The 15019-nt window shown below is 45.4% G+C and overlaps 1 protein-coding gene across 1 annotated transcript in view; it reads left to right on the top strand.

Moving 5' to 3' along the window:
• The window catches only part of Cdyl2 (chromodomain protein, Y-like 2), a 40140-nt gene extending 33526 nt beyond the window's left edge, over positions 1 to 6614 (top strand). The window contains exons 4-6 of the mRNA XM_013012799.1: positions 2326 to 2536; positions 4069 to 4212; positions 5845 to 6614. Of these exons, the coding sequence (XP_012868253.1) occupies positions 2326 to 2536; positions 4069 to 4212; positions 5845 to 6003 (514 nt within the window). The 3' untranslated portion in view covers positions 6004 to 6614. The remainder of the gene's footprint in view (positions 1 to 2325; positions 2537 to 4068; positions 4213 to 5844) is intronic.
• The last annotated feature ends 8405 nt before the right edge of the window (positions 6615 to 15019 follow it).

Genomic DNA, 15019 nt, shown 5'->3' with positions numbered 1-15019 from the left:
CCGAGACCTCCAATGGCAAGGCTGATGGAGAAACTAGGGGCTCTGGTACTGGAGAGGTGACAAAGGCAGGCGATCCATTCTCAGTCTGGCATGGAGGAATTCTGTACTGAGTGGAAGATTTAGCTTGATCAGTCTGTCTTTCCCAAGCCCGAAGTCTTAAGATTCTGAAATTACATGAAGGCACTCAGAAAGGGATCTCTGATGAAAATCACCCAAAGCTCGGGGTTTCAAGGACTTACCAATAAGCCCCACGTCCCCTACAGATTCCAGATTGCATTCGTTAAAAATAAAATATAAGCCAGTGATCATCACACATCCTAAATCCTAAGGAGAAAGCCACTAAAGCCAGGAGAAAGCTACTAAAAACCAGGAGTGATGGCCATGGGACCAAGACTTGCATTTTGTGTTTTTCTGTTTTGTTTTTTGGTCTTTTGCGGGGGTGGGGGAGGAGGGGAGAGATAGTGAGGCCAGCCATAACCAAAGTGCTTCTACCTTCTCAAGCAGCATGATGTTGCAAGCCTAAGTCAAAGCCGCATACTTTCATGATGACTTTATAGAGAATGCAGAAGAATGTAAAGTAGTCTTTTCATAGCTGTCTCAGGTCCTACCAAATCATGATGGTACCTGTATCTTTTCAAAATGGTTAGAAGGAGGAGCACTGTCAACTGAGAAAGGGGTAAGTCAGCAGGATATTTGTATTAGTTAAGTATTAGCTGCTTTAACAAATCCCAAATAATATGGAATGGCTCAACTGTGATAATAATTTACTACTTGCATATAGAAATCTAAACCAGATCTCACCAGTCAGCTCCTGGCTCTCCTCCAAACCATGATTTATGAACCCAGGTCTTTCTATCCTATGGCTCCACCAAGGTCTTCCAAGACTTCTGTGTTCATCTGCGTGACTTAGCTTGGAGGACTTCGTATGTACATGTAAAAACTGCACATGACTCCTGCTCCTGCTCTGCTGGCTAGTATCTGGTGACTTGACCATAGCCACCTGTAAGAAAGGCTAGGAAATGTGGTCCTTCAGTAACGTCAATAATAAGAAGGGAGGGAGAGAAAACAGCTTTGGCGAAGTGCTGGTCTATACTTGCTCCAACAAACTCTCCTTCAGGGACATGTGTATTTCTTTAGTAGCTGCTTACTGAGTGCCAATTTCAATATCGGTGGAAGCCAAACAATGCCTCATGTAGATCTGTGGTTGTCCCTAAGGTGTTAAAGGACTCAAAGATAAGGAAGTAAGAAAATCATTAGCAGGGTAATTTCAAACCATGGTATTGATTGTAAGACCTCTCAGAAGCCTTCTTGGCCCTGTTCAGTGAGCAGCAGGATCAAGAATGACATGAGCCAAGGAAGATCAGGGTCATGAGCATTTGGATTTTATCCTTGTCAGTACTTGGTAGCTGTCAACCTTCCATCGGAGAATAATGAAGAATTCTGGCTTTACTACATACCTTGAATCTTTTCTCCACCTCCAGATGAATATTAAAATTTTATAGATATTATCTAGCAACTAAGAGAAAGGCAAATGGGATTGTGGCAGGTGGCTCTGCTTCGTAAGTGCAGATGCATGCTGTAAGCTTGCTCGGTACAGACAGGCAGGGCTAGGAAAGGCTGATCCAGCCATGACGGCAGAAGTCAAATGCCATTGGAAACCAAGCATCCTTCCTCAGTTTTAGACAAAGCCATTCTAATACTACACCCTCCATGACTCAGTATCCCTGTGGATTATTCAGAATCAGATCATTCCTGATTGAAGGAAATCATAGATGTCATCAAGTTCCAACTCCTGTCTAGTCAGCATCGCCAAATGTGATCATGAATCCCAAAGTACAAGTCCTGCAATGAGGAATTTCTGCCTCTTAAAGCTATCTCATTCCTTGGGCCAGTGGTGGTAGAACATTCTTTGTCTCTTGGAGTTGCAATTTGCCTCTTTGGAATACCTTCCTCTGGTTCTGCTCCCAAACCATAACATTCTGGTCATCTTCCTTCAATGTGTACAACTTTGTCAGTATCTGGGGTGTCCACGTAATTCACTGTTCTAGTCATGGCTCTCAAGAGTGGGAGCAGGTGATGGAAACTGAGAGTAGCTCGGAGATATCAGGCATGAACTGGCTGACAGGGATGCATATGCACCCTTGTCAGTCCCCTGTGAGAAATCACGCAGCCTGGTGGCTCTGTGTCTGGGTGAGTAAGGCTCTTGCCTGTCCCTGCTCACCTCTGATGACCAGAATGTGCATCGTAGTGCGTGGGAGAATTATGGGGCTCTGGGGGCTTGACGACCGCAGGCATCTGTTAAAGAGGGACTTCTCTCTCGTCCAGGGACTTCGTGAAGGCCTTTATCCAGTTTAAGAAGCCCATTGTGGTAGCCATCAACGGGCCAGCACTGGGCCTGGGAGCCTCCATCCTGCCCCTCTGTGACATCGTGTGGGCCAGTGAGAAGGCCTGGTTCCAGACACCCTATGCCACCATCCGCCTCACGCCAGCCGGCTGCTCCTCCTACACCTTCCCCCAGATCCTGGGCGTGGCACTGGTAAGCATCCTCTTTCCCTAGCAGCCTCCCTCCGCAGGGTGTGTGCTCTTGGCTCCTTATAGGATCCTTCTTCCATTGTGGCTTCTTATTGATGAAATGCAGGTTCCTGTCCACCTGCAGAATCTTCAGCTTCCTCTGCCACTCCAGAAGAGCCAAAACTGAGTTTGGTTTGGTCTTGGGGCCTCCAAGGTATCTGCCTCTGGGAACAGCAGAACTGGGAGGAGGATGATGAGGTCCACTCACTGCGCACCTACTCTGTGCCACAAAACTGTACATGTATTACCTTATTCCTCACAGTAACTCAGTAGGACTGTGTACGATAACCCCAAACACACAGTCCTTCTGTCTAAATGGTTGCTGTCTCACCCCTGCGCCCCTGTCTGCACCCCTAGCAGAGGAAGAAGACAGAGAGATCTTACCCAGGAGATCTTCGTAGGTTGGGCCTGCAGGGGACATCTTCTTTTCCATCACTGGCCATGACATCATCGTGTGGCCGCTCCAGTTGGTAGGGGAGGTGGGAAGCATGGTTTAGCTGCACACCTGGCAAGAGAAGGGAAAGGACTGTGCTGATCACACAGTAGACTCCATGCTGCAGATTCTTCCATTAAGATTGCCACGCCATGTCTCTGGGTGGGTCAGTGGGGCTGGTGTCCAATCACAGCACTAGGGTCAGGAACTGCTGTCACAGTGGAGAGCACTCACTGTGTGCCGGGGCTGGGCATGGCCCGGGAGGAAGGCAGTTGGATAGACATGGAAAAGGAGTCAGATTGAGCAGAGAGTGAGCTGGGCAGGGCTTGGAATGAAGGTCGGTGAGCATTCAGTGAGAATGGATGAGAGGGAGCCAGGCATGAGGCACAAAGCTAGGCAGGCAGTCCCCCAGGAGCGGTCTGCCCAGGGACTGACATGCCACCCCCCAGCAGTCCCCCGAGCTCATCAGAGACCCCCTCAAAGCTGCCAAAGCTCAGCCGAGACGACACGCCCAAAGGCTGTACTGACTCCACAGCCCCGGAGAGTGACGTCCGCCCTTCCACGGTGGCATATGTCTGTTGTGAATTTTTCTTTCTTTGGAAAGGACTCCAGGGTTTCTGACGACTTTTCCACCCTACTGAAAGGAAATGGTGCCTCTACCCTGATTCTTGATTGTCTGTCAGCAGCCACCCATTTCGTAACCATGATGACTCCCATCCATCTAGGCGCTCTGAAATCTCCTTAGGGAGGGCTTTATAGTTCTAATTTCTTCCTTCTGTCCTTTTACATTTCTACCTGTCATTGGGTTCATCTTCCTTCATCACATCAATACCCTGGACCCAGACCATAGTATAGACCATGAGTCTGGCCTCCAGATGTGGGAGAGGTACCGGGCCTAGGCACACAAGGCTATAGGAAATACCTGGCTCCTTTAAGAATTTAACACATGCCATCACACATGTCCACGTGTAGTTCACCCAGCATTCTAACCTTACGTTGTGAGACAGCTCCTCACAGGAGTCTTCCCTGAGAAGCTCAGCCCACCCCTGCCTTTGCTCTTTCAGGCCAACGAGATGTTGTTCTGTGGGCGGAAGCTCACAGCCCAGGAGGCCTGCAGCAGAGGCCTGGTGTCCCAGGTCTTCTGGCCCACCACCTTCAGCCAGGAGGTCATGCTGCGGGTCAAGGAGATGGCCTCCTGCAGTGCCGTGGTGAGTTCCTGCCCCCTGTATGCCCGTTCCCTTTATAGATGAAGAAGCCACCAGGCACGAGGGACTGACGTTCCAGATGCCATAGACAAGGGAGGTGAGAGATTAAGTCAGCAGGCGTTGCTGAGCATTGTTCCAGATCCTCTGTGCCCCGTCAAAGAGATTCCATAATCTGGGGTAGTGTGTGCTGCTTTAAGAGAAAGTCCTGCGCCCCCTCCCAAAGCACCAAACACTTCAGCTTTCAGAGAGAGGAGAAACCCCGGCAAATACAGGACAGAGTGTGGGACAGCTCACAGTGACTAGCCCAGAACACAGTGACGCCACACTTCGTCTCTTCTGTCCACCGAGTGCCTGGCATGTCTAAACTCCACCATTTGACGCTGAAGAAGCATTGAAAAACAGAGAAATAGCACCTCTGCAGAGGCGCCAGTTGCTAATTAAGTGTTGATTTTATCTCACGACAGTAACCGAGTATAGGAGGGGATGATTCTTGCTGTAGCTGGTGTGTTACAGGCCACTATGCTCAGCTGAGAATGAGCATCCTGTTGAGAGAAGGCATCTCAGGAACTCTTCTGCCTGTGCTGGCTGGAACCATGACTCAAGTAGCTAGGGTTATAGACATGAGCCACTGGTGCCCAGCTATTACTGAGAATATTACTCATTCTATGATTATTACATTGTTATACTGTAGATGCAGCACTGCGATCACTCAGTACTGTGATGATTACTACCTTACTAATACTCAGTACTATAGTGAGTACTACAATGATCCCTCACCTATCTTGGGAGTTATGCTCCAGAGACCCATGTGATAGGTGAAAATCCCCCAAGTAGCAGCATTATATAGTCGCCCCTCACTTATTGCTACTTCACAGATTTTCACCTGTCATGGGGGATCTCTAGAACGTAGCTCCCACAATAGGTGAGGGATCACTATTTCTGTATTTCTTTTTAAAAACCTGTGATACAGCAAAGCCACACTAAGTGAACTGCGATATAGCAAGGGACGGTGGTACCATTATTACCACTCATTGCTACTCTTATGATCATTGCTGTGATTGCTGTGGTATTATTCATTCCTCTGATTAGTACTGTGCTGCCATGATTATTACTGATCGATGCAACTTTTGTGTATTCTGGCAATTATGATGATGATAATTGCTACAGTTATTATCACTCATTAGTACAATGATTACTACTACTCTTACTACTAAAAGGGCCATTGCTGTCGGGGTGGGTTATGTGGATGCTTTGACAACCATGAGTTCATTTCATCACCTCACCCTGGGTTCCCAGTGACCCTGAGTTAGGTGCCATTGTCCCTGACACATTGTGAAAATGTCTTAAACTCTCCTAGCGTCCACAGCAAATGGCACTATGGTGATGTCACTCTTGGGTAAAAGGCGACACTCTTGTGGCCTACGGTACCATAATTTCCCCACCTTCCCTTCAGTCATCCTGGGGATGGAGGGCTCACTCTCTTGACCACTGGAAGCTATTCAACCACTGCTGGAACCCAGAACCAGCTAGCCCAGGCCATGGTTGGTGAACCTCTCCATCTGAGGCAGAGCAAGGTCTCACAGGCCAGCACATAGTCCCAGGGCCAGCTAACCAAGCTTCTCGGTTCCCTTCCAGGTGTTAGAGGAGTCCAAATGCCTGGTCCGGAGCTTCCTGAAGTCAGTACTGGAAGATGTGAATGAGAAGGAGTGCCTCATGCTCAAGCAGCTCTGGAGCTCCTCTAAAGGCCTGGATTCCCTGTTCAGCTACCTGCAGGACAAAATCTACGAGGTCTAAAGAGCCCTAGCTCACCTGCCCCCGCGTTCATGGGCACCTGACTTCCAGCTTGGCCCTGTGTTCTGGCCGTTGGAGCCCAGGGTCTGCCCCTGCCAAGAGTTCATCAGGGTGTCTCTTTACACCTAGGGTTGTGTCCATTCCTGTGTTTGGTTGTTCCTCATTGGTTTGCTTTCGTTTTACAAGGAAGCGCAGCACACCTGACCTCCCCACCCGCTGCCCCAATTTGCCACAGAGCTGTCGAGGGCTACATCTTCCCAAGGCTCTGTTGGGTTCTGCTGTCCTTTCCCTATTTGCTGGAATGCACCGCCATGGTCCACGGGGGGAAGACCACTCTCCCTTGTCCTGACTCAGGCTGTGTCTACACAGTGCCTCTGATTTAGAGGCCACCATAGTTCTCTGGTTCAGTGCAGATTTGTGGCCGGGGGTTGACTGTCTTAGGGAATTCTCAGACCAGTGAGCAAGCCACTGTGTAGACCCGGCCTCAGTCTCCTCTCCAGTGCAATTCTGTGTGACTATTAGGGCTTTGGTCTTAAAACCGAACTGAGCGATTCACAAACCCAGATATTGTACATTTAGAAATGTTTTGTTAAATATATATTTTTAAAACAATGTACGTGGAAATTCTGATAATTTATGTGTATTATATGTAAAGCTAGTTTTGCAAAATGTGAACTACTAGGAAATTTTTTTTCTTTATTTGGGCTTATTTATTTATTTTTGTTTATATATTATGATGTCTGATGCTCACACAGATCTTATTTTCATATTGCCCTGGACCAAATACCATTCAAAGTTGATGTCATTTGGTGTACTCTAGCAATGAACCACATAGAAAGATAATTCAGACAGATGAGAACAGAAGGATTTCTGCATCAGGCCCTCTTGTGTAGCTGTCATGTCCTAATACCAGTTCTGCAGTTTTGTTCTTAGGAGAAATCCTGGTGGAGTCTTCTTCTCACTTGCTGTCTTTAAGGAGGCAAAGGTTTCTGCCAGCCTGCGTGGTCCCGGAGCACACCCAGTCCCTAACTGTGTGCCACGGGGAGGAGGAGGGGAGGCCCTGCTGGGGATGGTGTATTTCCCAGAATGCGACGCTGACTGAACTTGGGTTGTAGAGACCGTCTCCCTTCTGCAGAAATTCAGTGATTTCTGATTTTTGCCTTCCAGGGAGGTGGGAAAGAAATTGATACCTCTTTGTTTCTAGCTGTTCACTTACTTAAAAGAGCAGCAGCCAGGAGGAGGTACCTTTGCCCCAGTGCCCCTGGGCAGCAAGAGGTCTCCAGCATCTGCACGCGGACCATCCGCCTAAAGTCTCTGGATCTGCGGCAAGAGGGAGGCGCTCGTTTGGGGTTTGTTTTTGGTTTGCGGTTTGGGTCGGTGAAGAGCGGTATGAGCACTGAGGCTGGAGCAGCTCTGCACCAGTTGAAAATTCTTAGGGAGATGGGATTTTTCATTTTTAGTCACAACCTCAAGTATTTCTTTGTTCTCTCTCTCCTTTTCCTCTGAGTTGCCAGCCTTTGCTTGGCTCTTTCTTGGAACCCTGAGTGTGGCAGAAAGAGTTGGGCACAGCTGGCAGAGAGGAAGCTGGTTGGCTACAAAGAGGAAGAGCCAGGGGGAGCTTTCTCTGCCTCCTGTGGTCCTTTGGTCTTTTTCCTTTTCTTACAAGTGGCTAGGTGCTCCAGGCAGCATAGGTAGAGGGGTTGCATGGTCCCGGGCTTTGAGTTCACAGCTGAATGTCTACCCTAGAGCAAGAGATACGGCCCTTGAAACAGTGGCTCTCACGGATATCAAGCCTCCTGGCTCTTAAGATGACCTTTTCTTCACCAGAAAACCTTTTCAGTCCAGGGAAGAGGAAGTTCCCTGCCATTCTCCTCCAGCCTGTGCCATTTTGAGGGCCAGAAGAGACAACCTCCTTGGCTATGTTCAGCCAGAGGAAGTTGGGATTGAAGTCATGCCTAGCTCCCTTGTCGAATCCCATAGGAGCCGTGTACCTGGAGCATAGGAATGAGCACTGGGAAATGCTTGCTTCTGCCCCAGTTGCCTGAGTGAGTCTCATGATTGCTGCCCCCCAAGCCCTTAGGTAAACTTCATTCTTGTATGTGTGGCAGAGACTCATTGCTGTTGCTGTATCTCATCTCCGCTGTTTAGCGTCGGATGAGGGTGGTGCTTGTGTTCGACGTCTAAAGAATCCCACTGAAAATGGAAAGGGAATGTTTTGAATTTTCTTTTTTATCAGTCTGTACCTTTGTTTTCTGCTGAAAGAAGCAGAAGTGTTTAAGCTTTGGGCATATAATGTCTATGGTAGCTGTGTGAACTCCTCTTTAAGGTAGAATTCATGCTGGTAATTTTTAGGTTCTGGGTGCAATTGGATTTTTATTTTAAAGACTCTTTCATTTTGGTTGTTTGTATAAAGTCAATTCAATAGGAGAGTTCTACCAACAGAAAAAGTTAGTAAATGTGATTGCTCCAGGTTAGACGAGACCGTTATAATTTTTATTTTTCAAATAGTTGTTTGGGCAACATGTACCAGATCTAAGGTTGTGTCAAAGGATAGCTTTCTCATGATAGGACTCAGACTTGTTTTTAATCTTACACCCCCGTGTCTTTTCTCCACCCCTAGAGTGCTTTCTCTCTTTCTTTCCTTTCCCCTGCTCCCTCCACCCTTGCTGGGGCTTGGAAGGATCTTTGAGGAGTTGTGGTTGGATTTAGCAATCCCATCTCAGAATTCCTTGTGGAATTCCTAAGTAAGCAGCTATGGTGGGAAGTTGGGAGGACCTCTATTTACCAAGGACCCCAGCAAACCACCATCTCCATTTCTTTGCCGCCCTTGGAACTTTCCTTCCTGCTCTGTCTCAGTGCTCATGATCTCTCTCATAATTTTGTCATGGAGCCATTGGAGTGAAAGCCTTGTTCCAGAGGACTTTTTTCTTTTGCATAGTTTTTGTCGAGATGCTCAGACATTCTCATCAATTGGAAGCCAGAGCCTAATGTGGAGGTCATATTCGCGTGTCCCTTCCTGCTTAGAAATAATGTCTGTGCATAAAAACCAAGTTGTTGGGTTTTTGTTTTTGTTTTTTGCTAAGAATGAAATTTGATAACTATGAGGAAGAAGGAAGTAGAGAACTAATGTAAACGTTGTCTTGTTGTTTGGTGTAGATTAAACTAGGAAATGTTCTCTCCAAAGCATGAAAATACATTTTCCCCACGTGAAGTTTAGTATGAAGATGGGAAAGTAGTAATCACAATAGACTTTGAACAATGCAACCCTATCTCTGAATAGCCACATTTAAAAATAGCCTTGACCGAACGCTGAATTGCATTTCCCATTATTAACTGTTGGTTTTAAAACTAAAAAAAAAAGACACTTTTTAAAAGTTTGTAAACTTTTTTAATTTGGAATTTAGTCACATTCATGCAGTTTTTCAATCTAGTTTCTGTAGAAAATTTTTTTAACAAAGAGAAATAGAAACATCTGCAGATCTTCCTAAGTAAATAGTTAAGATGCAGAATTGCGTCTCTAATGTGTTTCTGTATTTAGATATTTAGATCTGTTGTATATATTAGTCAAGATACTCTCGCTAATATACACAGTATTTAAGACTCAAAATGAGATTTCTTAAGTATTTTATTTTATTCTCTGTAAATGGTTTTGTAAAATCTTTAAAAAAATCTACACTTTGCCTTTGTAGATACATCTTTGGGGTTTGTCTTGCATGTCTACTTTTGTTGTAGATAAGTGTTATTTAGTTCTTTCTGCAAATTTGGGTTAAAATGCTTACAGACTTTAATACAGTATATATTTTCAGAATATAAACTTTTATATTTCCGTGGTAAGTTAAGATATGCGTTTTAGGCAATCTTTTCCATTAATATCATTTGTTCTTTTTAAAAATAGCATACTGGTTTGGTGCCAATGTGTTTTTTTTTAAACATAATGCTCTTATATTGTTAGAGAGCAGAGGTTAATTTTCTTTTTTTTTTTTTAAAGAAATTATTGGGTTTGAAGTATCATTTGAAAATGTACTGAATTTGTGAATAAGCCTTACCATTAGGATCAGTTAAACTTTCCAACTTTTGCAACTACGTGTAGAGTTTAAGGTCGTCTCATAAGTTCTCATTGTGTGGCTATTGAAGGAGTTTGGGAACAGAGCCTTAAGCTTGTTGCAAATATATAGATATATATATTAACAAATAGGGTAATACGGGTTGTTTCCTCCATGTAACCATGTTAATGGGCTCAGTGCAGTCTGTAATTCATGGCTAATCTGAAGAGTGTGGTTTAATTGATGGTGGCAGGGACCAGGTAGATTCCTTAGTGATGGTCTTTAGCCCTCCGATTGGACCAGGGACAGGTTTTCTAGAGCCACTTCCGTACTATCGCATAGTTCAGACACGGTCATGAGGAGGAATGCTGGTTCATCATTTGTTTTGAACAAATGGTATTTCCTGCTTCTGACCCAGGTGGTGGACCGCAGGTTCCTTGTGGATGACCTGGAAATGTCCATTCTGGCTGAGCTCAGCACTCCTTGAGAGATGTTAACAAAGTTTACATATGAGTCTTACTGTGTAGACAATCTGAAGTCAATTTTCGTTCCACAATCAGCATTCCACGTGTTCTCTGTGTCTCTGTGTGTCAAGCCATACGAAGGTGGAATGGAGCAGGATGAAGGCAGACTAGATGCAGAACAGGAACACCAGCTGTGTCAGTCTCTTCGGGCTGAGACAGTACAGTCATGAAATTTATCAGCGATGTGTTCTCTGTGTCTGGGATCTCATAAAACCAATTAAGATTCACATTTATTTTTATTTAAATATGATTCCTTTTGGTTGGCCATACTCCAGTAGTCATCCATTGAATATTCTCACCAACACTTTAAGTAGGAGCTTTAGTCCAGGGCTATAGTGTAGCTGAAGCCATATGGTCCACCTCTAGTAAGTTTTCATTGTCACTTTATCACCCATTTGCATGAAGATTTGCTGATTTGCTTCCCATTTCTTCAGTGTGTGTGTTTGTGTGTACGTGTGTACGTGTGTGTGTGTGTGTGTGTGTGTGAGTGAGAGAGAGAGAGAGAGAAAGAACCAAAGTCTGATGTTAAACTTCTTCTCTGATGTCTCTCTGGTTTGACCTCAACTTGGTGGCCCGATGCCTCTCTTGATCCTGGACCTCATTATGTTGATTTTGGATAGTTTAGAGATACAGGCTTTTCCACCTAGTATTTATTTTGTCCCTGTGCCATTAGTCCCAACTTGAAGTCATTTGCCAATGTCTGTGTTGACAGGATTGTGAAAATAATTGCCTTTCATAAAACCAAGGACCAAAGAATTCCATTATTCCAACAAAACTTAAGTTATCGTAGCTTATAGGCACATCTGGACAGATGGTACAGAGAAACCACTCAGTTTCCCCCAATCTCCTGCTCCCCCTGTCTGGCCATACTGAGAGGATTGTTGTCACATAGAGAAGGCTCTGAAAGAGGAGTTTCTAAGGTTGGAACTCAGTATCTCAGGTGGATGTTTTCTGCTGTGTAGTCCTGTGTCTTTATTCATATCATAAGTAGTGGAAGTCTGGCATTTCCCCGGGTTATGTGACCAGTGTAGACTCATCCATTTGCATCTGAGCCTCCAGCAGGAGCTCTGCAGATGTGTCTCCCCAAGCAATGGGATCCTGCAACTGCCAGACGTCCACCTCTTTTGTTCCACATGGACCCATTCCAGTTCCTGTTTGGCAGAGGAGAGCTTTTTCTCAGTTCTCACACCAGGTGTTACTCCATTCTCATTCATGATGAAATCATTGATCCATTAACCAATTGAGAAATGAAGGATGCTGATGAAGTGCTATTCTATTGGTAAGGCTTATTACCAAACTTCTGATAATGAAGCAGGCTACCAAAAACATAATCCAGCCCATTCTCAGAATGTTTGGGTTTGATCATGGATGTAGCACACACACCCAAATCCACGGAGACCTTTGCAAATTAGGCTACTTGTTTTTATTTTGCCAGATTATCATGAGAAAGTCTTTTAACTAGTTCTGAATACTTGTAAGTATGAGTACTTCATAGAGTTACAAAGCAGGTACAGCTGGCTCATTCTCACCACGTTGTAAATACTTCCCTGAACTGGGTACAGTACTGAGGATAATAATCAGATTTATCAACTGCTGACTGTCTAGAGCAAATTGTACACTCTCTTTGTGAATGGTCCTGTAACGTGTATGAACACATTTCTGGGTGCCTTAGAAGTTGTATTTTTCATGTGTGCTAATACGCAGTATTTATACATTGTGAGAAGCTGCTTTGAATAAAAAGGTTGAAACTTCGCCTCCATTTGCTGTGTTCCCACTTTGGCAGTCTGTACTGAAAGCTCACAAACAAGCTCTGTGGTTTCTGAGTAGAGAAGTCTCTGGTTTTATGTCTGGATTCTCACCAGCCCGGGGCCCCTGGCCCCCTACCCAGCTCTGACCTGAAGCTCTAGGTATTCAGGGAGATAGTTGTAGGGGAAGTGAGGGGACCCTAGAAATGGAGAGAACACATGGGGCTCACACATTTATCTACTCCCTAACTCACTCGAAGCATTTCTCACACGGGTCCCCTCTTCAGTGTAGACAGCCTTCCGTAGAGCTTGATTTCATACAACCCAAGCTGCTGCATTTGACCAACAATATTTGTCACTGTGGATGATGTCCTTTCATGGCATGATCTCATTGCTTTGTTTGTACAACATGGCTCTGAGGAGAGATCTGGCTTCCAGGGCTAAATTCAAACACATGGGACTGCAGGGATGAGAAACAGGAAGGCTTTCGGGATGTTGAGATAATGGATACTGCAAAAGGGATTTACATAAGAATACCCATGTGTCCATCTGCCCACTCACCTATCCATCTTTCTGTCCACCTGTCTGTCCATTCAGTCTCCCATCTGGCAGCAATCATTGTTGACCACCCCATCCACTGTGAATCAAGCTGTACGGGTGCTGGGATGCAGATTCCTCAGACAGCTCTTGTATAAATGACCTTGGATCTCGTCGTGTATGAAAGGTGATTCTCAAGATGTCCACATCCCAGGACTGCAGAGGGCATGTTCTCAGAAATCATCACCTTCGGAGTTGAGAAGATAGTGTGTCACTCATGGTCCATATTCTCTTGAGTCACTTAGTTTGTGTGGACCAGTCTTTTTCAGCTGCATTTCTGCTCCTTTTTCCTTGGTGCCCTCATCATTATCTTCATGGTGGTGATTATGAGTACCTCTTCCTCTTCAAGGTCCTGATTCCATCCTAGGTAGGTGGTCCAAGTCAAGCCTGAAAGTTCTTTCCCTCCAGTGTCTTGCGGTCCTCCTGCAGGTTGGAGGAGTGTTTTGAACGTTGGTTGTAACATCTGTAAACACAAAAAACCTTGCTGTTTATACTGTCACTCAAAGGCTTCTTTGATGTGATATTTTGCTCAACGAGCCCCTTCCTCAATAGGAGAGAGGAAAATGAGTGATGGAACTGAAACTCCCTGGTTGGCCGGAAATACCAACAATTAAATGATACCTAGTACATTGGAGATAAGCACAAAAGCAACTTTCTGGTACCTCTCCAGGTCCCTTTAGGTCTGCCTGATTTAGGGTAAGGCGACAGGGTAGTCCTTCTGTGATCAGAATGAAGTCCTAATGTACTTCTGGATCTTTCTGCTCTCATAGATTCTAGGAGTCACAAACAGACTCAGCTCATTCACAATTACCATGTTGGGTTTAGAAGTCCTTTCAGCTGTATTCAAGAGTACAGCTTTGCTGACATACGCTTGCCTTTACTGGCTGGATGCAGACAGTAGGAAAGATGTTGCATGAATGGTGACGTCAGATGGGGTTTTGTTCTGTGGGCCTCAAAGATGTTCATTCTCGACTCTCAGAATTTCATGGGGTTCTTGGTAACTCCCTAAGTGTACAGTGGGCAGCCCCTGTAGTTGAATAGATTAATTCTATGTAATACTTATCCCCCTTTCACCTCAACAGTCCCAAGGAGTCTGGGAAGAACATTCCTCACACACCCTTCTGGATGCACAGAGGCACAGATGGCAGGTAGACATCAGTCAGGTTCTAACAGCGATGTCAATGTGTGGGCGAGTCTCCTAAGAGAGGCAGGCTGTAGGGCTTTGGGGGTTGTAATGAGAGCAGGAGTCAGGGGCCCTGGAGGGTGCAGGGGGAGTGGCCCTGGCTGACTTAGCTTTCACAGATTTGTTCCAGGACAGCAGAGGAGACCAGGGAGGGCAGAAGCAAGGTCACCAGCAGGAGACTTGGGATTGCACCTTGACTCGGGCTTGAACCAGGGATGAGGCAGGCAGCTAGGCGGTGGTGAGGAGTGAAATCCCGTCTATGGTGATGACAGATCAAGATTTGCAGGTGGGTTCGTTGGCAAGTTGGGGAGTCAGTCAGGTGGACCTGAGCTTGAGCTCAAGGGTCTGGCAGAGGAAACTTCCCCTAACCGATGCAGGGATGGAGCTGGGACTAAAGAATGTCGCCAGAGGCTGGGCTGAGACCCGGCTTCTCAGGCAGCAGGTAGCAGGTGTGCAACCTTGCTCAGCCTGAGGATGGTGGCCCGGGCCTCTGGCGAGGTTTTGAATGATGAAAGGAAGTTTACACATACACGTGCATATGTATGGGTGTGTCTGTGCCTGTGTGTAATTTCATACATTTGAGATGTATTGAAGTCTGGAAATAACATTGATTGTATATATGAACCTCTTGTGGGCAGGGAGTCATTTTTAATGAACATATGATTCATATAAAATACGTCGTTGTGTATAATTTTTATGTTATGAACACAGTCGTTATGCAATGACTTAATAAGACACACATATGTGTATATGTGTGAGCTTTTATGTATATGAGATTTACGCACACATAAAGGTTTATTTAAGTGAGACGTACACACTTGCAATTTTTCTATATATAAAAATGTCTAGAACTGTTGGTTGTTGGCAAGTGATCAGTAATTAAATGAGGTTTACATATATGCATACAATTATGTATTAGATTGACTG

The sequence above is a fragment of the Dipodomys ordii genome, unplaced genomic scaffold (genome assembly GCF_000151885.1).
Source record: "Dipodomys ordii isolate 6190 unplaced genomic scaffold, Dord_2.0 Scaffold18, whole genome shotgun sequence".
Classification (NCBI taxonomy): Eukaryota; Metazoa; Chordata; class Mammalia; order Rodentia; family Heteromyidae; genus Dipodomys; species Dipodomys ordii.
The sequence above is the reverse complement of the archived record's forward strand: the minus strand, read 5'-3'. Positions and strand labels throughout refer to the sequence as shown.